The sequence below is a fragment of the Exophiala spinifera genome, assembly GCF_000836115.1.
Source record: "Exophiala spinifera strain CBS 89968 unplaced genomic scaffold supercont1.4, whole genome shotgun sequence".
Taxonomy (NCBI): domain Eukaryota; kingdom Fungi; phylum Ascomycota; class Eurotiomycetes; order Chaetothyriales; family Herpotrichiellaceae; genus Exophiala; species Exophiala spinifera.
The window spans coordinates 974,591-1,001,310 of NW_015622516.1; the positions used below are offsets into that span (position 1 = coordinate 974,591).

The 26,720-nt window shown below is 51.8% G+C and overlaps 8 protein-coding genes across 8 annotated transcripts; 6 read left to right on the forward strand and 2 right to left on the reverse strand.

Annotated features, from left to right (window-relative positions):
* Nucleotides 1–252: 252 nt before the first annotated feature.
* PV08_05545 (40S ribosomal protein S4) lies at nucleotides 253–1,246 on the forward strand (the record flags this gene model as incomplete). The annotated part of the gene is made up of 4 exons (XM_016379888.1): nucleotides 253–360; nucleotides 417–745; nucleotides 832–1,126; nucleotides 1,187–1,246. 4 exons carry the CDS (start codon nucleotides 253–255, stop codon nucleotides 1,244–1,246), a joined length of 792 nt encoding a protein of 263 aa, XP_016235715.1.
* A 377-nt stretch (nucleotides 1,247–1,623) lies between these two features.
* Nucleotides 1,624–2,167, reverse strand: PV08_05546 (uncharacterized protein; the record flags this gene model as incomplete). Its single annotated transcript, XM_016379889.1, has 2 exons — nucleotides 1,624–2,038; nucleotides 2,103–2,167. 2 exons carry the CDS (start codon nucleotides 2,165–2,167, stop codon nucleotides 1,624–1,626), a joined length of 480 nt encoding a protein of 159 aa, XP_016235716.1.
* Nucleotides 2,168–3,443: 1,276 nt separating this feature from the next.
* On the forward strand, nucleotides 3,444–7,765 carry PV08_05547 (uncharacterized protein; the record flags this gene model as incomplete). Its single annotated transcript, XM_016379890.1, has 2 exons — nucleotides 3,444–4,460; nucleotides 4,583–7,765. 2 exons carry the CDS (start codon nucleotides 3,444–3,446, stop codon nucleotides 7,763–7,765), a joined length of 4,200 nt encoding a protein of 1,399 aa, XP_016235717.1.
* A 1,618-nt stretch (nucleotides 7,766–9,383) lies between these two features.
* On the forward strand, nucleotides 9,384–10,626 carry PV08_05548 (uncharacterized protein; the record flags this gene model as incomplete). The annotated part of the gene is made up of 2 exons (XM_016379891.1): nucleotides 9,384–9,509; nucleotides 9,637–10,626. The coding sequence occupies 2 exons, from the start codon at nucleotides 9,384–9,386 to the stop codon at nucleotides 10,624–10,626; spliced, it is 1,116 nt and encodes a 371-aa protein (XP_016235718.1).
* A 3,820-nt stretch (nucleotides 10,627–14,446) lies between these two features.
* PV08_05549 (uncharacterized protein) lies at nucleotides 14,447–16,645 on the forward strand (the record flags this gene model as incomplete). The annotated part of the gene is made up of 1 exon (XM_016379892.1): nucleotides 14,447–16,645. One exon carries the CDS (start codon nucleotides 14,447–14,449, stop codon nucleotides 16,643–16,645), a length of 2,199 nt encoding a protein of 732 aa, XP_016235719.1.
* Nucleotides 16,646–20,166: 3,521 nt separating this feature from the next.
* PV08_05550 (uncharacterized protein) lies at nucleotides 20,167–20,941 on the reverse strand (the record flags this gene model as incomplete). The annotated part of the gene is made up of 2 exons (XM_016379893.1): nucleotides 20,167–20,819; nucleotides 20,905–20,941. The coding sequence occupies 2 exons, from the start codon at nucleotides 20,939–20,941 to the stop codon at nucleotides 20,167–20,169; spliced, it is 690 nt and encodes a 229-aa protein (XP_016235720.1).
* A 1,164-nt stretch (nucleotides 20,942–22,105) lies between these two features.
* PV08_05551 (uncharacterized protein) lies at nucleotides 22,106–23,890 on the forward strand (the record flags this gene model as incomplete). The annotated part of the gene is made up of 2 exons (XM_016379894.1): nucleotides 22,106–22,235; nucleotides 22,287–23,890. 2 exons carry the CDS (start codon nucleotides 22,106–22,108, stop codon nucleotides 23,888–23,890), a joined length of 1,734 nt encoding a protein of 577 aa, XP_016235721.1.
* Nucleotides 23,891–24,561: 671 nt separating this feature from the next.
* PV08_05552 (uncharacterized protein) lies at nucleotides 24,562–24,810 on the forward strand (the record flags this gene model as incomplete). Its single annotated transcript, XM_016379895.1, has 1 exon — nucleotides 24,562–24,810. The coding sequence occupies one exon, from the start codon at nucleotides 24,562–24,564 to the stop codon at nucleotides 24,808–24,810; it is 249 nt and encodes an 82-aa protein (XP_016235722.1).
* Between the last annotated feature and the right edge of the window lie 1,910 nt (nucleotides 24,811–26,720).

Consider the following 26,720-nt stretch of genomic DNA (forward strand, 5'->3'; position numbering starts at 1 on the left):
GAGGGGTTGCTTTAGAGGAGAAGACTGGCAGAAATCTAGATCCTGAACGTAGTAATGCAGTCAAGGGTCCAGACAAGACAGCATTTCAAATGACACAAACTGACTCCAGAAAATCCACACATCTGGTCATTTGAACAGGATAGTTGCGCCAAGACGCCAAGATTTTGCGCCAACTTTCGACCTTCGAAAAATCATCTGCAGTTTCGCAAGTTGAGACTGATTTCTTCTCACATCTCACAACATCACAACAAGATGGGTCGCGGTCCTAAGAAGCATCAGAAACGCCTCAGCGCGCCTTCGCACTGGCTGCTGGACAAGCTCTCGGGCGCCTATGCCCCGAAGGCGTCCCCTGGTCCTCACGTTCGTCGCACAATCTGTCTTCGAGAGGTGAATGCGAATACTGACTCTGGAACCAGAAAACCCGCGATTGCCTGCCCTTGATCGTTTTCCTCCGAAATCGTCTCAAGTATGCTCTCAACGGCCGTGAGACCAATGCTATCCTCATGCAGCGCCTCATCAAGGTTGATGGCAAGGTCCGCACCGATGTTACCTATCCCGCTGGCTTCATGGATGTCATCTCGATCGACAAGACTGGCGAGCACTTCCGCCTGGTCTACGACACCAAGGGCCGCTTTGCTGTGCACCGAATCGAACAAGCTGAGGCAGAGTACAAACTCGGCAAGGTCAAGCGTGTCCAGATTGGAAAAGGAGGAATCCCATACTTGGTTACGCATGATGCTCGCACGTAAGTCTGCGCTCAAGCATCTATCAGCCGTTGGGCCAAGATGTGGTTGGAAAAAAAGGAATTTAAATAGCTGATGGGTTTAATAGTATCCGATACCCCGACCCGGCCATCAAGGTCAACGACACCGTCAAGATCGATCTCGCAACCGGCAAGATCACCGACTTCATCCGATTCGACACTGGTGTGGTAGCCATGGTTACTGGTGGTCGTAACATGGGTCGTGTTGGTGTCATCACTCACCGTGAGAGACACGACGGTGGTTTCAACATCGTTCACATCAAGGACGCCATTGACAACTCCTTTGCTACCCGTGAAAGCAACGTTTTCATCATCGGCAAGGAGAAGCCATGGGTCAGTCTGCCCAAGGGCAAGGGTGTCAAGGTACGAACATTCCTTTCGAGACATTTTCCTCCAACACAAGATGCTAATTATACTTCGCAGTTGTCTATCGCCGAAGAGAGAGATCGTCGTCGTGCAGTCGCTCTCGCCAGCGGCCATTAAATTCGGTCCAACCGTCTGGGGCATTCCGATCTGGTTTGCAGGTCCATCGAGATGTGATGACCGATTGCCTTTGACCTCCACCAGCATTTGGGGAGGTTCAAGAAAAAAGTCTTCCTTTGCATGAACTGGTACTTCGAGGCGAGACTATGATAAATATGCTTTTAGAGCATAGTGATGAAACTCCAAGCTGCTCTTTTTCGAGAAGATGCTTGAGTTCGTCGGACAAGGCCAGACTTTTTTCTTTGTCGTAGAGGCATAGTTAGGAAAAAAGGAATGAAGAGGCAAAATACCCTCACGATATATTTTGATGACTTTGTTTGCCAAACTTAATTCGATGTATGCGTATGCGTGCCTGCTCGTCGAATGAGCGTCTCTTCTTACCACGTCTTCGTCTTCACACTCGTACTCGTAGCACCGAGCTTTCCAAAGACCCCGGCCACAGTCAAAACCCGATTCACATGCATAAACAAACTCCCGCCAATATTCCCGTATGCCATCTGATTCCACTGCGACAGATCCCAAAACACACTATGCCCCAGTCCACAGTACGCCGCGTAGATGTGCGCGAGGTCCGCAATTGCAACCGCGACCAAGTACTTCCGCGTGATCTCGGCGTGAGTCGTCCAACAGCACGTAATCGCGACGACTGCCATCAATAAGAAGACGTTCCCGAGTTGGTAAGTCAGCGATAGCGCCTGCGGCGTGAACGTGAGACTCGACAAGTCAGCGTTGGGTGACTGGTCAGCGTAGTAGTGCTCTGGGTCGAGGATGGCCGTTGCAAAGCCCCAGCAACTGATTTGCGAAGGTTGTATTGTCAGTGGAAGGACCATCAAATGGTGAGAGCGGACCTGCTTACAGTGCAAGAGGGTCTAGGATGCCAAAGAGAATCAGAGGCCATGTCGGAAGGGCCGAGTATGCCATTTTCTACGGAACGAATAGCGGTGATGCTCGCAAAGGTATGGATAACTTGAAGTACAGAAACAGGCTGGGTGACGGGAGAGGCCTATGCTCTGTCTGAGCACACCCAACCTACCGATTGAGAATGTTCAGAGAGTTTCAGCGCTTTACAGGAGTTAGCTTGTACGGGATGGTCGTCTGGCGGACGCGAGATCCTTCGTGCTTACGGCTGCGGGCAATTCCTCGGCGAACGCCCTCCCACATTCTACATCCTGTATTTTCGAGGTGATGTTTCAAGACACTCTTTTCTTTTGTCAATTCCAAAACATACATGACTGGGTCTGAAAGAGGATTCAATCTGGCTGACGAACAAAAGAACACGAGAAGCCCCGTTTCTTGAGATGATGCAAGTGGCAAGATGCCACTGACGAGATCAAGCGAGTTACCTCAGCCAAATACAAGAAGACTGCATTAAATCTTGAGCACCGACTGCAGACTTTGCTCGAGATCCTGCATAGCATGTTTGAAGTTGGAGCGCATACAACAGGTTGTCATCACCATCTTCAAAATACGGGATATTAGGGATCGTTTGGCTGCAACAGAAGAATTTCCGGCTTGGAGGCGGGAGAAGTCATATCAATCTAGCGATACAGATGATGGAGCTCATAACTCTAGATGTACGCAGACAGGTCTCACAACACCCCCACCGTCGATGCGAAGGTCAGCTTCGCATTGAATCACAACGGGTGGATCTTCGGAACGTTGCTACCCCTTTGGCAAAACCCATTGATGGACTATCCGCAGACTGTCTTGAGTACTAAGTCCACTCAAAGATCTATTGAAGCGTTCAGGAAGAATTTGCGACCAATCTTGCTCCTCACATGCCTTTTATGAGATGTTGTTGCAACACAGGTTGTCCCTTTCAAGGTTCACATCGCCAACCCAAAGTGATGGGCTTCGAACAACATACAACTCTTCACCCTCTCTCAGTCTTTTCCTACCTGTCAACTGTATACCAATTCTTGCTGATTCTGGGATCTGTCTTTGCAGAGTTCATACAATGCTGTTGCTGCTCTTGATTTTATGCTCGGCGTCTCCGTGAAGTATTGTTCGGATAAACCCCGGCAATTGATCCTTGCCAAGGCGATTGTTTGTTGACATTATGAGCGCCAATCACCATCGAAGCATCAACGCATCTTCATCTTCTGTTTCGTTCTTGTTATGCAGTCTCTTTTTGTCGCAGGCGTTTCTCAACCAGTATATTAACGACACAGTTAACCCAGGGCAGCATAAAACGACAATGGCCGTGCCTGTGGCAGCAGACAACGACCTGATTAACTTCGACATCATAGAAACACATAAGGAAAACATACAGTCATTACCCGGTGGCCGGTCAGCAAAGCAACTCGCCGCTATCCTCACACCACGCCCATCTGGCAGACCAGGCTTACAGCCTGAACCTACGCTGAACGAGACCAAGACCCTGAACGACGCGATCCGACAAGAGTACGAGATTGAGCTGCAGTCAATAGCAGATGCTGATGATCCACTGGATATCTACGACCGATATGTGAAATGGACGCTCAATTCATATCCCTCTGCCCAGGCGACACCACAGTCGCAGTTACTGCCTCTTCTCGAGCGAGCAACGAAAGCCTTTCTTACCTCTTCACTCTACAAGAATGATCCACGGTACCTGAAGCTGTGGCTGCACTACATTCGGCTATTTTCTGATAGCCCTCGGGAGACATTTGCGTTCCTTGCTCGACATGGCATTGGTGATGCGCTCGGACTCTTCTACGAAGAGTTTGCCGCTTGGCTAGAGGGCGCAGGGCGCTGGGTACAGGCAGATGAAGTATTCAAGCTTGGTATTGAAAAAGAAGCGAGACCGACCGAGAGACTGATCCGGAAATACAACCAGTTCCAACAACGATTTGAGGCGAGACCACAGACAGATAACGAACCAAGCTCTCCCGCTCTTCCAACAGTGCGGCCTGCATTGGCAGCAAAGATTGACCCTTTTGCTTCGTCGCATAGAGGCAACGATGGTCAGGCGCCACAGCAGCAGCAGAATGGTGCTGCTGCCCGCGCCGCAAATTCTTCTCGCTCTGGCAAGCCAAAGATGGCGATATTCTCAGATGCCGACAATGCTGCACCCCCTCCCGCATCAACCTCGACGAATGGTTGGGATAACATTGGCTCGATCAAGGAGCGGAAGAAGGAAAACACCATCGAAGCTAGACCTTGGGCTGGTGAAAAGATGAAAGCAGGAGGCCGAGTAGGGACAGTACCAAAGATGGAGATTTTCAAAGACCCGGTATGATCGATCTGTCCATTTTCCTAGAGTCATGTACAGTCAATGCCAATTTCCGTTCGAACCACCCCTTCATCTTGATCTGAAAGCTCTTTATCAATCACTAACTTTGGGAGTTGTTCCAGTCCTTACAAGCAACAAGCAGACCGCAAGAATCTGTTCAGCGGCCTGGAGATGTCGTCAATCCACGGACCGGCCGAATAGAGCGTGTGTTTGTCAATGTTGAAGCCATCTATCCCAGCAACGACCAAGAATTCAGTTTCGAGGAGTTACGAGCTATGTCGCGAGGGTGGCTCCATAGAGACTGGCGGCAGCCGGAGGAACCATCATCGGGGACTCCTTTGAAAATTCTTTCTGCAAACGGGCGCTCTCCACGAAAATCCAGATCCAAAGGTAGCAAAGCTCAGGAGCAGGAAGATATTGAGAACCTGAGCGAATCATTCCAGGAAAAGGTTGATCTGAACGACACCTCTCAGGGTAGCCTCAGCGGTCATGATGTTTCAACACAATCCATGGTTGGGATGCCAGGATCACAGACGCTATCTCAACCGCAATCGCAAAGCCAGCAGCCGAGAGATAAGAAGTACAAGATCCGAGAAGTGAAGCAGGAAACACAGACAGTCAAGCTCCGTCTTCAGTCACCCACGGGCAAGAAACTCAAGAGGAAGAACACAGCCGAGCCAACGATGACTTTCCACTCGAAAGCTGCAACAAATGAGATTTATGACATGTTCAATCAGCCACTTCGTAAATCAGAAGTAACCAAGGATGATACTCAAAGTGGTGAGGAGGCAGAATTTGCTGAAGATGTAGACGATGGGTACAGCACGACAGGGGACGCCGAGAGCACCGGCACTGGAAGGGGGTTTGGAGCTGACAGTGAATATGGCGATGATACTTTGGCTTCACAATTTGATCACACTGAAAGCCAGAGCCAAACACAAACTCACAGTCAGCCCGAAAGTGTGTCTCCTTGGTCAGATTTCACAGCCAGCAAGCACGTGCCACGGCTTGACTCTCGGAATACTTCATCTAGCAAGACCTCTCTTTCCTCAAACAAAGCTCACACCAAGACGAAGCTGAAGGACAAACACAGACACGCAATGGCTGACGATGTGACTGAAGGTCTAGCTTCCTCAAGTCAAAATGCAACACAAACATCCGGTCTCGGTAGTGGTTTTGACACACAAGCTATTGCTGCTATTGCCAACTGCAATTTTGACGACATGGACACCAAAGCCATTGCCATGATTGCTGGGGATGTTGACGATGAAGAAGAGGACGATCTTGAAATCCAAGATCCATTGCACGCATTATCACACTCTGAGACAAAGGGCGCGGCTGAAGAAGGAGGAATCGCTGAAGAGGATCAAGAGACTGTACATGAGGATGACACCAGAGACAATCTCTCAACACCTGTGGATGATGTCTTCACGGAGCATCGCGAGATTTCCCACAAGCCTCGCTTCATTCCGCTTCCACCGGAAGACTACGAGCCTACTCCGGTGAGGCCGTATCGAGACCCTGCCCTCGTCGCCCAAAACAAGCTGCCATTCATGACGCCAATCGTCGAGAGAACTGAGAGTTCCCTTGCACCATCGACCGTGTTCAATGACCCAGACTACTTCACGTCGAAGACTCCGAGCAGATTGCAACGAACTTACGAGAGCCCTTCTCAAGTGCAGATCGACAAGCTCTTATTGAGTAGTCCTCAGCAACAAGATGGCACACCTCCTTCTTCTGGTAAAAGAAAGTACGAACATACCGGTATCACAGAAGAGGAGGCTGCGAGTTGTTCTCCACGTCAGAGAAAGGCCCCTGGACGAGGTCGCCCGAATCCAAACGGTCACATCCCTTTCCCTATCGCCAAAGCCAGTCCAGCTTCGACCAAGGATGAAGAGTCTCTCTTCAAGACCCCTGCTGTTCCAGACCAATCGCCGGCGAGAAGCATCACCCAATCTGTCGTAAGGCATAAGGGTCCGGTCGTAGCTGACTTACAATGCAACCCATGCGACGACGTCATCCGACAGCAGATTCTCACCGCCGTGTATCCTCCGCTTTCGTCCTACGTTGGATACCATGATCATTCGGCGGAAGCACTCGGTCAGTACTCTGTGCTAAAGTCCTATGCAGACAAGTTGTTGAAAAGCAAAGCCAAAGGTAGTCCACGGAAAAGCCAGGGAAGCAAAGACGCAGCTATCAAAGCAGTGCCGCCTCTGCTCAAATTCACAGGTGCTTCTCGCGTCTATGCTGTGAAGCGTGAGTTGGGTGCAGGTGCCTTCGCGCCTGTCTACCTCGTCGAAAGCTATGACCCGAACGAGAATGCGCTCGCCATAGCCGATGATGTGGAAGACAAGGAGAGCTCTAGCCCGAAGAAGTCAATGGATTCCACCCGCCAGCCTCTTGAAGCGCTCAAGACCGAAACTCCTCCTGGCACTTTGGTCTGGGAATTCCACATTCTCCGCACTGTTCGTCAACGTCTAGGCTCTGCCGCGCGGACGATGCAGTCAATCGTCCTTGCGCACGAATGCCATCTCTACCGCGACGAGGCGTACATTGTACTCGAGTACAGTCCACAAGGTACATTGCTTGACTTGGTCAACCTCGCACGGAACGAGAATATGAAGGCCGGCAAACCTGCCGAAGGTCTCGACGAGGTGCTTGCCATGTGGTTCGGCGTTGAACTACTGCGGAGTCTGGAAGATCTACACCATGTAGGAATCCTGCATGGCGATCTCAAGGGTGACAACTGCCTCGTCCGCTTCACCGGAACTGATGTCACCGGCCCATACGAGCCTCTTGGTGGATCGGGTTGGAATGACAAGGGATTGAAACTCATCGACTTTGGTCGTGGCATCGATACAAGGATGTTCAAGGCAGGCGCCCAATTCATCGCCGACTGGCCTAGCTGTGCGACTGATTGTGCCGAGATTCGGGAGTGTAAGCCGTGGAAGTGGCAGATTGATTATCATGGTGCGGCGGGAGTGATCCACAGCTTGCTATTTGGGAAATACATCGAAACAATCCCTGTCGGTGGCAGTCTTGGTCCGGGACAAAAGAAGGAATGGAAACTCAAAGAGAACTTGAAGAGATACTGGGAGAAGGAGATCTGGACCGAGGTGTTTGGCGTGCTGTTGAATCCTGCCACGGTGCAAGATGGCGAGGAGATGCCGATCCAGCGCAATCTCAAGCAGGTGAGGATGCGAATGGAAAAGTGGTTGACCGAGGAAGGCGAGAGAGGCGGAAGAGATCTCAGAGGTGCTTTGAGGAAGATGGAACGTCTTGTGGCGGGAAACAAGTCGGCATGATGAAGAAGAGAGACGAGCGAGGATGGCATACTACGGGGTGCATGTTGTACTGGTGGAGATTCCAACCTTGAATATGGCTTTGGAGTTGGTTTGATCCCTTGGGATATTTCGAAACAAAGCAGATGGGGTGGTGACATTGTGTGATATTGGAAGCGAGCGAAGCAGGGCGTTGGAGGTGCTTTTTCTCTTCGGTTTTCTGGTATGTCGATACTGCATAGATGCATGTTCATCGATACCCTTTACCTGCCTTGCCACACATAAGAGGAAGTTGAAGGAGTGGGCCTACTATCCTTGCATGCGACATCCAGAGTGATAGAGGCCAAGTCGTCAGGTATTCACCGGAAAGGGGGATTAGCCATTGACGTTCTTGATCATGAAAACGCTGCAAGAAGTAGTTGTTGGATTCAATAGGTACCTACCTAGGTATACAGTAATAAGTGCACTGTAGCCGTACGCCGGAGGGTGGATATTAGCTATTAGTGATTAGTACCCTTGCAGTGCGTCTCCAAGGATCGTCAGCTTTTCCGTTGATCGCGGAGATTGGGCCCCATTGAGCACTTGCGTAACAAGTATTGTTCGTAGTCAGAGACGATGGATGAATTATGAGACATCGCGATCACACCATCGATCCATCGGAGGACTCTATGGATTCAGGATACGGGATAGATATCACTGTAGATCACTCCATCAGCGCTCAGCCCTTTTTCCCGCCCAACTTTATCTTTCGTTTAACCGAGGGCGAGAGGAAGAGCTCGGTAGATTCGTCTTACAAGTACGGGATGTCAACTTTAGTGACTTGTTTGAATCTATTCAGCTAGCAGTTCGGGCGTCGTGTGTCAATGATATCACCCATCAAAATCGAATATCTTCGGTTCTCACAATCTCACACCCCCGGTTACTGCACACAGACCTCACGCCTCCCGCATCACACCTCACACTTTTCTTCCCAGATTGGATCAACTGGTTTTCTTTTTCTTATCTTTTTGCCCGTGGCTCGCGTCCGTCGTCAGACGCGCTGACATCGCTCTCGGACGTGTATGAGAGGAAAGCGAGCGTTGATATACTTTCTTAGATATCGCTGACAGTGACACACACACACCTCTGTAACTAATCGACAAGGGATAAGCGATCGGTGAGCGGGCCTGCTTCCGAAGAACCGGACGGCGACGGTGACGGCGCAGACGATCATCACACCATACGACACACAGTGCAGAGAATCGACTGAGAGGCGGAGGGCGAAAGGCGGAAAAGAGTCCACGCACCATCTTTTATCAACTCATACAACCGCCACCTCACCCCGTCCTTCCATACGGAGTACGCCGCGTCAATCGTCTCTGAACGCAAGGCGCATAACTTACGAAACGAACATACATCCTCTACCACCGCATCGATTCGTCGAGTCACCCGTGCCTGGGCCATTAGGTACACAAACATACCTAGCCCGACGCAGTTCTGGGGGAAGAGAAAGACGCCGCCAAAAGGGCCAAAAGGGCCAAAAGGGCCAAAAGGGCCAAAAGGGCCAAAAGGGCTAAAAGGGCGCGAGGAACCACACCGACAAGCGCTATACAAGTGAGGTAATACTTACGTGAGCCTCGAATTACCTCGAGTACACAACTCCATGGGCGACGCAGGGCCACCGACACCGCCGCCAGGTTTGGTACAGGATGGCACCGGAAGAGATACGCTCGAGACAACGGATGCGCCAGCATTGAGGGAAGTGAGAGTTCTCGTCACTGGGTTCGGGGTAGGTCCTGCGTGATCTCGTTTTTGCTATCCCAGCTACACCTGGACCTATATTTCGTGTCCTGATGACATTACCACCCTTTGTTACTATATGTACTGACGACGGGTGTCTTCGTTGATCTCTCTAGCCCTTCAAATCCTTCCTGATTAACCCATCATGGCTCATCGCCTCTGCACTCCCAGAGGATCTCTTCCCCGTCTCCGGAAGTAAGTACAAGATCAAACTCATCGTCCACCCGTCGGCGATCCGCGTATCATACTCGACGGTTTCGGAGACCGTGCCGGAGCTCATCCGCCTGCACAACCCGGACCTCATCCTCCACATCGGCATGGCCGGCGGACGAGACTGCTACTCGCTGGAGACGCGCGGGCACAGGGACGGGTACCGGATAAAAGACGTGGACAACCTGGACGGATACCTGTGCGGGGAATGTAAATGGAAACGGGACGGCGTGCCACCGCTGTTGTATTGCATGTGGGATGAAGACGACGTGTTGAGTCGTTGGGAGGCCGGCGTGCAGAGGGAATTGGTCGCGAGAGGGTTCTTGGGTCCCGTGGATGATGAAAAGAAGACGGAAAACACGACGCACCGAGAAAGCGAAGTCGGCACCAATGGCGATAATGACGCGACGAGTACAGCTGCGACCACAAGTGCTACGGACCCAAGTACCACCTTTGCAAAGGGGAACAACGCCGCGCATGACCAACCTCGAATACAGACTCAAAACGTCGCGAGCGCGAATGATACCGTGACGGAGCGGAGGGCAGCAGAGAATCGGAAGAGGTCTGTCGTCAAGCTGTCGAGAGACGCGGGCCGGTTCTTGTGCGAGTTCGCGTTGTTTTCGAGTCTGAGTTACAGGTGGTTGGAGGCGCGGAAGGAGGAGCAGGAGGAGAAGAATGCACAGAACGAGGACAAAGTACAGGGTCAAGAGAGGCTCGGGAAAGTCGCCTTCTTGCATGTCCCCGGGTGGACGGGCGTCGAAGATGTCAATCGTGGCGTCATGGTTGCTGAAGAGGCCATCAAGGCGCTGGTGGGTAGTTGGGAAGATGGGCTACGAAGAAAGGAAGAGGGTGAGGGCGAGGGTGGATTTACGACGCAGAATAGTGAACTGAGGTGATAAGTGACAGAGGTATTGTAATGAGGTGAGATGACAACTAGAATCAGAGAGGGTGCTGTATAGCGACAAGGTGTTGGTGGTGATGATGTGGTGTTGTGCCGTGCTGTGCTATACACAAGTAGTGCTGTTGATGTTGTGACTACCTACCTGAGGTACCCTGGCAATAGGAAGGTAAGGATAGGCAGGTGTTGGGCATCGGTGCATGAACAGGAGGACTTTGCCATAGCTCGGTACGATAGTTGGGTTCCATAGACCATTGCCGTTAAGCATCGTTGTGAGAAAAACAAAACGAGTGAATTAAGTCGACGATGCACTTTATCTCAGCTTGCCATTTTTCATAAGGTGACCTCAGGCTGGCGTTGGTTGTCGAGTACTTGGAAGTTCAGGCCAGGCTTGTACAAGTAATGAGTGCTCCGTTAGTTCCTAGGTAAGTAGATAAGGCAAGGTGAGGTGAGATGCAGATTAGCGAGATCTCAAACATTATTACCTAGGCACCTTTAGTTACCTACAGGACAGTATGCGTAGGCTGTAGTTAGATACCTTACAAGTCATATGTAAGTGACCCCCCTACCTAGCCTACTAGTTAGGGGCATCATCTCGAGCAGACCAGTGATGGCCAAGTCGATTTATTCCAGTACTGACTGCACCCGAGAGATAGATCACAACCTAGATCGAGATGTGTTTTCCGAGTACTGCAAGCGAGAGACGGATAACCCTCCCTTGGCCCCCTTGCTTCGAGCTGAAAGCCGATGAAAACGGGACCACCAACTTACAAGGATGCATCGTGCATGGTGTCGAATCAGCGGATAGTACCAGCATTTCCGACGTCTGGCCAACCTCAGGAAGGAGTTGGGTCAGCGTGATAGTTCATGGTCCGTTGACATAGATGGTCCATAAGCTCCATTGTTGTTCCATTCTCGACCCTTGGAATACGAGGTTTGATATTGAGAGTTTGACATCGACATGAGACACCACGGACGACGCAAGGGGGCCTCATTGTAAGGTCCGCACGAAACATCGGGCGTACAATCGATCACCTTTGTTGGATGTCTCTGCAGGGGGAATTCATCCCCAGATCATCGTACGACGTGGTGAATGGATCCCAGGACTTGTCGAGCTGATGCCATTCCACACCCTCGCATCCGAGCACTCGCAACATTCCGTTTGCTTGTTTGTTTGTTTGTTTGTTTACCCTGATGTCAAACGCGACGTCGAGGATCACACCGATGGGTCTGGAGTGTTTCAGGGCAGGAGAATGTACAGGGTATGCATGTATTTGTCCTGGTGGGCTCTTGTCTGTACGGGCGTCGACCTACGACAGACAGCCGAAGCTAGGTTTTGAAAGGGAGAGAAAGTGTCAAACAGCTGATGGATATCCCCAAAGGATGGACGTCGTATGGAGTAAGCGAACTCAAAAAGTCAATCTCAGTAGACGGCGCATCCTGGTATCGGGTTCCCTGAGAAGGCGATCGATTGGCCCATGTCAAAACGGATGAGGCGCAGATGCCGCCAGACTTATTGAGGTTAGTCCGATATGTTAGCGCGCATCTCACGCGTTTTTTTCTTCTCTCTCCTCCCAAGCCGGACGCGTGAGAAGGAAGAAGAACACGAATCATGGGAGTCTGACGTACCCAGGGAGGCACGGCAAGCCACCATCATCACTGCTTGGGAGGTACCCTATACCTACTGCATAGCTTCTCGAGATGTCGAAACCTCTGTGAAGGAGACTTGAGCCCAACTTGGCTGGCCATAGTGTACTCGTATTTGTCCTCGTCCTCGACGGCAGCCTCATTGGACGTCGACACCTCAGGCAGATCGAATCAACAAGGGTGGAGAGCTGGACCAGATACAAGACAAAAGACATGTGGTACGCTGACAGCGGCTGTAGAGAATCGCGCCAGTCTGTGCTTTGCAGGCTTTGAAGACAGCGAAGTCTTTGATGGCTGTAGATACAGGTACCCTGGGTCTGTAGTCGCACTGCGTACCTCGTACTGCAGCAAACTCAACTCAACTTGTTACCACTCCAGGCAAAAGCACTGTGCTGAGGTCAGGCGAGACACAGCATCGCTTCGAATGGCGCGATCAGCTCAGCTACTCGTAGATGGATCCTACGGACGAGTATCGATACTCCGCGTTCGCCCCCCCAAAAGTGGCATGTTTGTGATGGTGGGTTGTACAGAGAGCGGGAACGTTCAAGAGAGGCAGAATCCACTCGAATGCATGGTGCAGCTGAGACCAGCATTGCAGTAAAGCCCATGATCCTGGACAGGCGGAGGAGACGTCGTCGGGCCCTGGGACCAGGATCTGGATGTGTAAAGTTACAGCTACCTTTATGTAGTCGGATGGAGATGCTGGACGGAGTCGGGAGGAGTCAAAACATGGACCGACTCCAGTTGACGGTGGGTGCGCATAATCGATAGACGCATCTTTTATCGATTGGGACGATAATGTCTGAGGTGCAGAGGAGGAGCAGTGAGAGTGTGAGTGAGGGTGAGTTTTGGCAGCCGATAGAAACTGCGATATACCATCAAGACTATTGAATCTTGATGGTGCTAAGAATCAACCACCAACAGCTAGCTGGTCGCTCAACTGGCCTTTACGAATCCGATATCTGCTTCCAACTTCATTCTTCGCATCTTCCACTTCACCCAAGGCAGAGTCTTTCTCTGCTTTACTGTACAGTTCTCGTACAATGCTTCGCCCGTCTGTTTGTTTGTTGTGACTCCGCCTGTCAAGAAGGTTGAGACACACTGCCGAGCTACCGTAGCCGCTGCAGGCTCCTCAGCACACGCACAAGCCCTGGACAGCGCCAGTGCAGCGAGACCCGACGGACGCTACGACCCTTACCTACTGTACAGTACCTTACAGTTCACGGGTTAGGGGGACTCGTGGTGGGCTCTCACTGGGTTCAACCTGGCTGTTGCAGCCTCGGAGGTGGTGGAAAAGCCTCCCCATGCCTCCACCGCGGCCACTTGTTAGGCATAGCCCTCCGTATTCCTTGCCTGCTCGGCGCCTAACTATAACTAAAACAGAGTTAACCAGTGACCTAAAGTACTTAGTAAAAGTCAAGCCAGGCAGTCAACGAGAGGCGCCCACCGAGCCTGCATGCCGCTGCCATCACCCTCTCGTCCACCCTTCCTCCTCTTCTTCCCACTTGGTAGCGCCAACATTCCAAGGTCCCGTCGACGACACACTTGCTGCCAACAATCCCTTTCTTCCCATCCATTCTCCGTTCACGTCCTAGAGGGTGTGTATGGGAAGTAAACAGCACACATCTAGTTCGACAGACTCTTATCCCTCCTCTCTTCACCAAAGCCCTCACCTCGACCTCACTTTCATTTCACCCACCCCGGAACCCTAGTTCGCTTCTTGCACCCCGGTCCAATTTTCCCCTGCGTCGTCCCCAGCCACCGTCATTTTCTCAACGCCCGTCGACTCTCACACCTGCGATCTTCCGACTTTGACAGTCGCTCTCTGCGCGTCCGGCACGTCTCTTCTGTCGCAAAATCCACAACAAATCGCAGTCTGTTTGCTGGCTGTGCAGACCACTCGACCGATCCTTCCAGCTGTCGATTGCACGCCGCAAGCCGCGGTGGCGCCTCCGTTCGTTTTTCCCCCCAAAGCGCGCTTCCACCAGTCTGGGTGATCGCATAACTGCATAACCGAGCCTCGACACGCGTCTACAGCATGAACGCTTGAAGACGGGAAGATACTCATCTCGATCTAAACCAGTTCTGCTCAAGAGGCACCCTTCCTGCGCAGACATCGCCTTGACGCCGTCGATCTGAGACCCGTGCGCACTTCACAGGCACCCTCAGTCATGGCCGGCCGCGAACCCTCACCCACGCTGTTGGCCTCGTCAGCGCAACGCAGCAAACCACACATATCCATAACGTTGCCGCGCAATTTCGCTCCTCTCAGCCTCGACAGTAGCGACGATCCCAAGACGCCTGATCAGACCTTCGCCGAGCTCAAACTCCCTCCCGCACCGCATCACTCAACCTGCCGCGTGCGGCGGACGCGAGTCACAATGGACAATTTTCAGGCGCGTAACAATGCCCTCCTGCCGACGCTGTTTGCTTCAGAAATCCCAATCCCTTCAAGCGCGCAGTCGACTCAGACCGAATTCCTGGATGCTGAGATTGCCATTCCGTCAATCGAAGCATCTTCCTTGCGACCATCGTACCACCACACCGTCACAGATCCCTCACCCAGTGACAGACTGAAGTTGTCCACCTTTCGAGACATGCAGCTTCCACGAACTCCCATCGCTCAGACCAAAACCGTCTCGTCCGATTACAAGCATGGCGCGTGGGACATGCGACGGTCTTCCTCAGAATGTTCCGTCCGTTCCGATACCTCAGAGTCGTGTTCTTCAGAAAACTTCGCGACGAGACCTACTTCATTTGATGGAAGCGCGACAAGTCCCGACCTGGACTCTCAAGATCCATTTTCGCCTACACTCGTCAAGATCATCCCAGACACACCGTCACGGAAGAGCAAGAAATTGAAGATCAACACCATGCTCTCCAAAGGCAACGTGAAATGGAGTATCGAAATGGACAACCATCTATTCAACGTCTATCAAATGTACTTGGCAGATCCCACCGTGACCCCTTTCAAGACACTCCCTGGCAGTATTCCCCCAACCGGTGTGTGCCACCGCGTCGCCCGCAGGGCTAGGGAAACATGGCCACGAGCAAGCAGAATCAACCGACCGTTGATCAAGCGTTACAAGGTGCGCAATGTCATCGAGACCCGGGCTCTGGCTAGAGAACGGACTCCAGAACCAAATGATTTCTTGCGCACTGATGACGCCAGAATTGCCTGGCCTTCCGAGTCTGCCACTAGGAAGCGCCTGAAGCAATTGTGCAAAGAAAAGTTCACCATCTCCGCGCATTATCAACGCTTGCGAGAATCGAGAAGCCCCTCTCCATTTCACGATCAATTCGTTCGTCATTCCTCTTCGAGACTTTCAAGATCAACGTCAGTTCAACCCGATCCTGAAGCCACGACTGCTTATGCGACGCGCGAATTGGGTATTTCCCTGGTGGCCAGTAGCGCAACGGGACCTCTCGCCCAGTTGGTCACGGATTCACCACCAACACAGAAAATGTCTGATGATTGGTTCAATGCCCCTGTCAACGGTCCTTCGGATCCCATGACGTTATCGACGCCCCTCGAGCCGGACCACAACAAGCTCAAAGTTGCAAACAGCATCCCTCGGTTGGCCTCACCGTTCAATTATAGCACTTGGAATGGATCAAGTAATTCAAACCACCGCCATCGACGGCACATCAGTCATCACCAATTCGAGACCATCCATGCTACAGGCTCAAGACTGCTCTCGCCATTCAGGCCAGAAACTGATATTTCGCTCAACGTCAACAAACGCCGCGCTCAGCACAATCTAGAAGATGAAATGAGCCCAAGTGGAAGCAATCTCCCGGTGAATCCCGAACTCAACCTTCCAACACCCACCACTTTCGAACCGAAGCCTGAGCCTCGGCCTGAGTTGGTTTTCACTGGCGCTGGCGACATCAACCAGCGAAGAATCCGTGTTCGCAATAGAGGTGCAACACTCAGTGCTGTGCACAGCCGAGAGCACATCGCGCGTCTCTTCAACCCTCCGTTGGGCGCAGATGGTGCCGGCGAAGACGACGGCATTCCACCTGTCCCACAATTACCGGCCTCTCTTGCAGCTCTGGCAGCTCCCACCAACAGAACCAGTGCTTCGTCGTCATTGGCACCACCGGAACTAGATCCTACACAGAAGCGACTCGGCAGTCCATTTGAGCTGGACCCCAATAAACGTAGTCAACGCGCAAGACTGCCTAGACACGTTCCAAGTTTATCCGACCCATTCATCAACACAAGCGCATTTGCTACCACGCCTAGTCATGGTCATACTAGCAGTATGAGCATTGGAGAAAGATTGGCAATGTTCAGCACATACCACGGGAGCCATTTTCAACGTCAAGGGTTTCCACAACCGCCAAGAGATGATCCTTTTGCCTAATTGGCATCATGCTTCAAACATGTTGCAAACACGGTGCTATCGTGTCTAATTTGTTTACATCACGAGGAGTTTAGGGCCGTCATCTATCAAGAGAGAGTGACAAAGTGGAAATTTTGTGAAAATCCTGGTCAACGGCGTCCAGGGCGGAGTTCACATTCATACCAATAATATTGTTGGGAACCAATACAACAAGAGACGTTGTAGGTTCAACATGCATCATTAGGTTAGGGCATTTCATTGCTTTCGCCCAAAATTCATCTTGGAGCGATTTCGATTTCGCATGGATCAGGAGTACAGACAGATTGAGATGATACAGTCTCAGAAAGCAAAATCCAGCAAGGGGCAAGACAAACAGAATTGGCACAAAGAAAGACAAAACTTCCAGAGTTCAAGAGCAACACCATTCTTATTCATCCAAAATGCATATCATATGCCTGAGGACAGTTTGGTCTGGCACGAAACGAACGAACGAACACGGCAATGAAGAAGAGATATAATGCGAAATTCGAGTGGACAAATGGGGTTTTCAAATGACAACGTGTTGACGAGGTTGATGAGAGTTTGGAGAGCTCCCCCAAATACATGCTGAACACTTTTTCTTACATGCAACCTGAATACTTGTTTGCAAGGGCTTGATTATCATCGACTTGGGTTTTACTACTCGGTTGATGTATTCAGCGGTATCTTTTCGAGAACGTCCAGCTGTGGACTCGGGGGTTCAGGGAAAAGGACGAAAGCCTGGGAAAGCATAGTCATCCCGGTGGTGATTGGTTTTTGTTTTCTCTCCTTTCGAACGTCCTGGTATGATCGCAGGTACGGATATCGGGATATCGGAATGTGGAATATGGAGGATGAGGCATGGCTAGGCGGTGTTTTTACTACTTTTTTTTCTCTCCCCATCCATAACGAAGATTACGAAACATGAGAATGAGCTTGCATGAATACTATGAATTTCACTCAAACTTTTCTTTTGGTTTGTGTTTCTGTTCGGTATTTTTCTCGGTCTGCTTGACAGTGTATGTGAGGTGAGTTTGGACGTGGATCTAGTCATGGCATTCGTTGATCGTTGGTGGTGACTTTGGTTGGAGTACATGGTGAGGATTGGACTCAAGAGGTGGGGTTGATACCCAAGGTATTAATAATCCATAAGAGCTGTATCCCTAGTCAGGGCCTGGGGAAAAAAAGAAGGAGGGGATTGAGGAGGATGGAAAGGAAGAAGAAAGAAGATTGAATTGCAAGTTTGAGAATTTATGAGATTTCAAAGACTCCGTCCAGATGCTAGTTAATTAGATACTACCTCAACACCTGAGGTTATCCGAGGTAGGTAGGTAGGTAGGTAGGTAGGTAGGGACCTGACAGGGGTCATTTAACTAGTTAGTATGGGGGGGTTTCAAACATCTGGTAAAGCATCCGTCGGTAGACTCGTAGTGATACTAAACCACCACTTTGGTACATACATACCTCACTTGGAGAGAGATAAGATAGATAGGAAATACAGTCGGAGCCGGTGCTGTGTTGTTGAGCTGTGTTTGGCTTGGGTTGGATTGGGTTGGGCCCTAGGGTTGAAAGGGGACAGATACAATAGTTCAATTGCTCTCTCTCTCTCTCTCTCTCTCACACACACACACACACACCTACAGTATCTGTTCCCTGTCCCTGCATTGTGTAACTCCTCGTACGAGTACAGCGTCCGATTTCTGCGTAGAAATTTTGATTGTGACTGGTTGACTCCCCCCCTTTTTTTTGTTTTTTCCCTTTTTCGTTCCCCTTTCTTTCTCGGAGGACCATCATCGTCGTCGTCGTCGTCGTCATAGTGGTCTAGTTTACTCAAGGGTAGGTAGGTAGGTAGGTAGTCAACCTGTCAGTCGAAACATGCTTCGCACGGGTCATGACCGTCACCGCAATAAGGGCACGTGGACCATCCCGGCTCACGGTAGTTGATGGGCTCCATCTTCACCGTGGCCGTGGTCGAGGTTTCGGCCGTGGTCACGACCGTCTCGGTGACGGTGGTTACGTGGATGTGCGTCGGTGTTTCGGTGACGTGTTGAGCTCCGGATCGATGGACGTGGGTGGTGGTCACGGTACTCATGGTTGCCGCTGTTGAAAGTGGTGAGCTGGAAACTTGAGCTGAGATGTTGTTGTCGAGTGTTCGGTTCGTTCGCACGGTGGTGAAAGGAGTCTGAGCACGAGAAAGTCGTTCAAGTCAAGGCCGTGGGAGCCAATCGACGGTTCAACGACGACGGAAGAACAAGAAGTAGACGTAGATGATGAAGATGCTTCCGACGATCATGGAGACGATGAACCAGAAGCAGATGATGAGGAGGACGATGAGTTCGAGGATCATAACGGTGATGATGATGAAGACGATGATGATAGATAAAATCAGAATTCCAGATCGGAAGGAGAAGGATGATACCTTTATACATATTTCACCATCGTCTCCATCACCATCATCACTGCGTTAACAATCGGTGTCACGCTCATTGTCGTTGAGGGAGGGGTGGTGCAGTACAATACAGTCCTGTACAGGAGAGAACAACAGTGAACATTGGTTACCATATGATCTTTCAGTATTCACTCGAACAGGTGCAAATTGACAACGTCATTGTCAACATCCTGGCTACCCAGTGGAACAAGAACATAGACACAAGTCATGTCGGATCTTCGTTGTGGGCGAATGGGAGGACCGTGTCGAGGGCTTTTTGTCGAGGAAGTGCCGAAGAAGAACAAAGCAACAACAATGCGGCGGTAAAAATGTCGTGTACTTTTTGAGCTGAAAGGTCATTATTCACCCTTTCATTCATCTTGTCATTCAAAGGCCGTTGAAGCTGAAAGATCTTTGCACGAGGATACAAGAGGGTATCGAGAGCGGAATAGAGGGACGTTGATCTTACCATAGGTAATTGGCAAGGTAATCAGGGGTATGCCGTCTTTCGGACGGAACAAGATGACGAGTAAAGCCCAGTCTGCTGAAACCAAGAGGATAGAGAAGAGAAGGCTACAAAGTTAGGTTAAAGGACATCATAGGGGCTTGTTCCTGAATGGAACTTCGAAAACATTGAAGGATTGTATATTGTTCTTTTGCTTTTTGGACATGTTTTATCGGGTCTACATTCTTACCACCTATCTCGTCAAGGAGGGGTGACGCTCATGAATGATGCAATAAAACTTCGAGGCGGTCCTCAGTCCTCACCATGGGATCGTGTTGCCGTCGTAGGACATGTACTTTCCGGAAGTTGAGTCTCGAGTCGATTCATCGATCTTCAGTAAACGTCTTGTCAGTGTGTGCCTCTGTTTCCCAAGGGGTGAACAGCGGTTGGGTGTGCCCAAAAAGGGCTCAGGGGCCAATGCCAGGGGGTTCGTCTCATCCGGCTTGCAGCAGACTTACCAACTTTGCCATCGCAGAGATACTGTCCTCGATAGTTGTTGGAGCCTGTTCGATTCCCTGCGCTTTGGCGCCGGCGTTTCCCATGTCTGTTTGTACCCATCTGGTAGAAGCGTCAATATACATATATATCATACTAGCACGTTGCCTCGACAACGGAGACGGGAAGACCACAGAGGTGGATGGACGCATCATGTTTTGAAGCCGCGAGGAGTGAGAGAAAAGAAGGACTGAAGACTAGGTAAACCCACCCTGGATGCATTGGGAACGCGATCAAATGCTCGTTCTCCTGATGAATCTTCTTGGTGGCAAAGTTCAAAGCGGCCTTGGACATGCCATAACTGGAAGCCGGAAAGGGATACTCTTCCATGTTCCCAATGGTGCCCAAACAGGAAGTGATGGTGACGAATCTGGGCTTGCTTTGCGATTGCTTCAACAGCGGCGCAACGGCGGAGAAGAGCAGAACCGGGCCCACGGCGTTGATCTTGAACGTTTCAACCAAGTCCGAGGGTGTTAGGGCCTCGACCCGCGCGATGCTACCCGAAGTGCCCGCATTGGCGATGACAACGTCCAGACTGGCGATCTTGTGCTCGTCCTGAATCTGCTTGACGGCCGCTGCGGCGTCGGTCTCGGAGGAGCTATCGATCTTGACAACGATCAGAGAGCTGGATGGTGCCTTGGGTAGCGACTGGAGATCTTTGACGCATTCTTCTGACGGGTTTCGAACGGCGGCGATCACGACGCTGTTTGGGCGGCTGAGATAGGTCGAGACAAATCCGCGGCCCAGGCCTAGTGAAGGTTGTTCCACGAGTTAGTGGTCTGCTTTTGCATAGGTACTTGGGTACCTAGATATCCAAGACACGGTGAAGATTACCTCGGTTGGCTCCAGTGATCAGATAGTTCGTCGACATGTTTTCTGAAGGTTTTTAAGGTTAGAAGAAACACAACAGTACTGTTCTTTTTAAAAGCACCTTTCTCAAACGGAGAAAGCAGGACACACAGATGGAGGGCCTATCTCCCTACTCGAAGAAATAGAATGAATACTCATGGGCTTTTCCACAACGACCCGCAAAAAGTCGGTCGAAAACTCGGCCGCATGATACGAAGTACGCTTAATAATAGGCACGGGCGATACTTCATTCCATTGCCCGGCCGGGTCCGCGTGCGTGATGTGGGTTGGTTATCTTTGCTTCTGGGAGCTTCGAGAGTGAAATGCGGATACTTGCAGACAGCCCATCGGTTGCCTGACAAAGTACACAGGCTCTGATTCGCTCTGAATACGCTCGGTATGCTATCGTCGGCGAGATGCTGCAGCTACTGTAGCTCTCTGCACCGGGAGTCGTAGGACAGGGTATGCCAGTAACAGTCAGAAGCCCGAATCAATCTTATCCACCTCGCCGGTCGATGGACATGCTTGCCAGTCCTCGCATAGTTGTTACGAGTCCATCGCCAGCTGTTCGAGGAGGGCGTATGGTCAGCCAACCGGAAGCGTGAAACACCATATGAAGACGGAAGGCCCAGGGACCGATTTGTAGGCACCGTTTGAGCGTCGCGTCTTTTGAGGGGTTGTCGGGACGAACGACAGCACGGTTCCAGGCTCTGACGCTGACCGCTAGAATGTACTATGAATAGTCACTCAACAGTAGGCAACACATGCCGGGCTCCTAAATTGTAGCACTGTGAATGGCGATTGTGACCAAGGAGGAGTTCGATCAGAATTGATATCTATAAGGTCGAGCGACATAGACCTCTCCTTGCGTGAGATATGTGCAGACAGAAGCCCCATGCATAGCCGTCTCGCTGAGAAGTTCATCTCACACGCGGTTGGGTTGACGAGGCTTCACCTCAGCCTCGTCGCCTCACCAGCCTTGAGTCTCTAAGATTGTGACGTCAGCCGTGTTTTCGTCGATATGTCTGCTCAAGCCCGCAGCTTTTTCTCCTCGAGTTGGCTTCTGATGCAGCAAGATACTCAACCGAGTTAGCCGGTGTTCCAAACGAAAGAACAATCTCTCAGAGCGTGCTTCCAGTGCTACAACATGCTAGAATAACGCAACAGGACGATTTAATGGTAATGCATGCAATTCGCTACGTTCAGTCGCGCTCAGCCTGACATCTTGCAGGCATCTTTACTGCGCCAGATCGTTGCAGGGCCACGGGCCAGACACCCCGAGGCTGGTCTGGACCTATGCTATGTCACTGATTACAGTCAGTTGAGCCTCCAGGCTCACGAAGTTGCATGCTGACTCCCGATAACAGTCGTTGTCACTTCCGGACCCAGCTCCGTTTGGCCAAAGAAAGCCTACCGAAATCCACTTGACCAACTGGTCTCTTTCCTCGATCGCAAGCATGGACAAGACTGGTCGATATTCGAGTTCCGAGCAGAAGGTACGGGATACCCAGACAAGGAGGTGTATAACCGCATACACCACTTTCCCTTCCCCGACCACCACCCTCCCCCGTTTGCCTTGATCCCAAAGGTCATGGCCGCGATGCGAAATTGGATCCAGCGATGCGACGAGGCTACACAAGAGGCGGATACGCAAAATCAGCGGCCGAGAATTGCTGTTGTACATTGTAAGGCCGGGAAGGGACGCAGCGGGACCATTTCATGCTCGTATCTCATCAGTGAAGAAGGGTGGGATAAGCAAAAGGCCTTGGCCCAGTTTACAAATCGACGCATGCGGGCCGGTTTCGGCCAGGGCGTGAGCATTCCCAGCCAGCTACGATGGGTCGACTATGTCGACAAGTGGACAAATCAAATGGGCAAGTACTACAAGGACGTACCGGTAGAAATACTGGAGATCCACATCTGGGGGTTGAGAGATGGCGTGACAGTTACGGTGGAAGGATATGTCGAATCTGGGCGTAAGATCCACAAGTACCATAGATTCACCCGACAGGAGATGACATTGCTGGGAGAAACCAGCGACGAACGAGCTAGCATTTCAAGCTCCAAGAAAGACCAACACGTGCTGAGCACTCCTCCAGCAGGCACGCCTCGGTCATCAACGGTCAGTTTGAGCACTAGCGCGAACACCTCACAGGACGTCATACTCAAACCATCTACCCCCGTCGTCCTACCGTCAAGTGATGTCAACATCGACTTTGAGCGACGAAGCAAGGCCACGGCAGGGTTCACCATGATGACCGCGCTCGCCCACGTGTGGTTCAATGCATGGTTCCACGGCGGTTACGATGGCCACAACAGCGGCACGTTCGAGATCAAGTGGGAGGCCATGGACGGCATCAAGGGTAGTTCCAGAAAGGGCACGAGAGCACTTGACAGACTGGCTGTGGTCTGGAGATACAGGGAAGATGGCAGTGACAAGGTCGTGCCTGAACCGGCAAAAGGAGAACCAGTACCCGAAAACCCCCCGGCTGACTGGCGCGGTGAGGACAACCCGGAGGCCAAGCCCGCGGATGGTATCGACAGTGGTCGACCTGGAGGTGCGCTTCTGACCATGGGGGCTACCATAAATGAAGGAGCAAGTACCTTGGGCAAGGAACTCGGATTGAAAGAGAAAGAGTCCGAGTCGTCCAGTGAAAGCCTAGAAGGAAAATCCATTCGAAAAGCCGCGGGGGTGCAGCAGGCCGAGGAAGATTCTGGAGACGAAGGCGTCCGGACGTATGGCTTGAACGGGGAAAGCCACGTTCCATACAGAGAGGAGGATGAAGGAAGGAAAGACACAGCGACCGGTCATAGGATGGAAGCTGGTTTGGCCAAGGCCGCGCATATCGTGTCTAAAATGAAACCCTCGGGTCAGAAGAAAGACGGCGAGCGAGAGACTCCTGGTTCTCATGTGCACGGTGAGGCAAAGCATGCTATGGACTCGAGTGACCCGTCTCGGTCTCCGGCATGAATCATGACGTTAGCATAGCATTGATACCCCCCAGCACAAGTACACGCATCGTTAGAAAAAGATCGGCAAGGAGGCAATGTAATATCTACCTGGTCACCAGTATATAAGTTTTCGGTGTTTTGTGTGTATTTGGCAATATGTTAGGTATGTGTGTGTGCATAAATGTATCCGTTATATCACCCCCGAACTGTGCTTTATCCCTTATCCCTTACCGGTTTTGTTCAGGAAAGGGAGCGCTGCCTGATGTCCATTCCCCTTAAGGCCTCAGCTACAAAGCCATTGGTCACATGATATCACGCGAATTTCACTTTTGGTACTCCGTATGATGAGTTCAAAAAAAAAACTTACTCGTACCCGAGGACGAGGCTGATTCTACTCTTCTCGACTTACCCCCGCCGGGTGAGCTGGTCGACACTGGTCCCGTCCGTTCGCACTTGGATGCAGCCATTATCAAACGGTAACCAATAGTCAGTCCCCTTGTCTTCTTTAACGCTGATCGTCACCTAGTGTTCTTCTTCTCCACACCCTTGGCCCCGCTTTTGTACACCTACCTGGATTGTGCTACCGATGGCTGGGATCGTATCAATACCCCAATCTCTCTTCTCGAGGCTCTCCCACAGGTCTACACGGCCGAACTTACGAACCACGAGTGTCTGCACTGCCACCGCATTATGATTGACTCCAAGACGGCGTACTGGATCCAACCCCTTCCATACGACGTCGACCAAGCGCCGCAGGCCGCGGCGGACGGCTGCACGTGGTATGCATGGCTGATGAACCAGCTCCGGAGTTCGGGTAAGCCCGCCCAAGAGCTGGACCGAGACAGGTTTGTTCTTGATTTCAGCTACAGGGACAGTGCCTCTGATGGCCGTGCAATGCGGGATGTGTACTCGATATCCGTTCTGGTTGGGACTGAGTGATGTCGCTGGCCGTGCGCCCGGTTTGACGTCCTCGCCGAAGCAGGTGAGATCTGTCCGATGGAAGATGACCCCGCTCTAATTTTAACTTGATGTATCATCCGCAGACAGTGTGGCCGCTTTGAGTGTAAGCACCAGACCCATGAATCCAGATGTAGGTTCCGAGGCCAGCTTCGAGGTCGCAGGACAATGGATTGCTAATTGTCTGGGATCGTCATCCGCGCTGCCGGCTTTACTTGAACGGCAACTTTTCCCCCAATCGAGTCCTTGATGTTGCCGCGGGAAAAGACACGGTCAGACTGCTTGAGAAGATCCGGCACGGCCCTCCGAGCGCGACACGGTACGTCGCCATATCTTAACTACTGGGGAGGAGATCAACCGGAGAAGACAACCAGGGCAAATATTTCTGAGCACAGGGCCGGAACCTCGACCGTGAAGCTTCCACAAACGATTCAAGATGCCATCCGGGTCGCTCAACGCCTCGGTGTTCGCTTTCTCTGGGTCGACAGTCTCTGTATTGTCCAGGATGACCCGGAGGATGTGGCCAAGGAGATAACCCTGATGCCAGAGTATCATGGAAATTCACTCGTGACAATATGTGCCGCTGGCTCAAGCGGCTGCGCCTCCCAGGGCTTCCTGCGGCGTCGACGAAATGTGGAGTATATCGCAGGGCCTTTCACGTTGCAATACCAATCAATGTCCGGATGGATCCGCTGGGCCCGTCCAGTTGGGTTCAACATCCCAGCTTCTCTCCTAGAGAAGAGGTGGTCAATTCCCGCGGCTGGGCATTCATTACAGAAGTCCCTGTTGTCAACGCGTTTGCTCTCCTACGGCTCCCAAAACCTGAGATGGTCTTGCCTGGAAGATGCATGGAGTGATGGTGGACCCTGGGGAGCACGCTGCTAACTCGACATAAGGATCTCGTGGACGGATTGGAGATTGAAGCACCTCGCCGCTGAAGCTGCCAGGGATGAGAGCGCCACGGAGACGGCAGCAACCCTGATTGATCACTGGAAGGTCATTGTAGAGAACTACACACGACGACGGCTCACGAATCCATGCGATGAATTGCCTGCCCTCTCTGGCGTAGCACGGGGGTCCCACGACGCTTTTTCTCGCAGAAAGCCTTCGACACGACATCTTGGGGGCCTCTGGCCAAATGAAATAGTCCGCCCCAGCTTCTTCGGGTCCCTGCACGGCAGACCACATCCGACAACTTCTTAAGCAACCCGCATCCTCCGAGACCGAGACGATTTGAAGGATCCCTGGCTCCTTCGTGGTCCTGGGCGTCGCTGGACGGGGCCGTCGAGCACGCCGACTGGGAGTTCGTTCCGGCGGAGCAAGATCGGAGAGCCCGCGTTTTAGACTCCCCTTGGGCTGGTCACCAGAGTACTCGCGGGCCGAGGTCGTCGACTCCCGCGTCGAGCCTGTCGCGTGTGAGACGCCCTTTTCCGCCATCACATCGGGCTCTCTCGTTCATTCGTGGAAGAATGATCTGCACGGTCCCCGAGTGGGAGGATTTCGATCTCACGCCCGACACGGAGGAAGATCGCGCGCAGCTGGGCCGGGCCGGGACATCGCTGCTCATCAGCTGCGACTTTTGCAGCAGCTCATGAGGACCGGCATGCTAAAGGGGAACGTGCAGGTCAGGCCGCGGGGACTCATGCTGCTGGTGGACGGTAAAGTTGGAGGCGGGTGCCGCCGGATAGGGACGTTCCGCCTGAGAAACGCCGTGCGGGTGTCCAGGGACGCAGTATACGTACTTTGACGGAGTCGAACCCCAGATCATCATCACGCTGATGTAAATAGGGCCAACACAAAAAGTTCTCTGGGTTCAGTAGATTACGTTGGCAGCCGTCAGCAGAACCAGGGAGGAGGCAAATATTTGTGTTTGAAATGCAGCCGTAATTCTG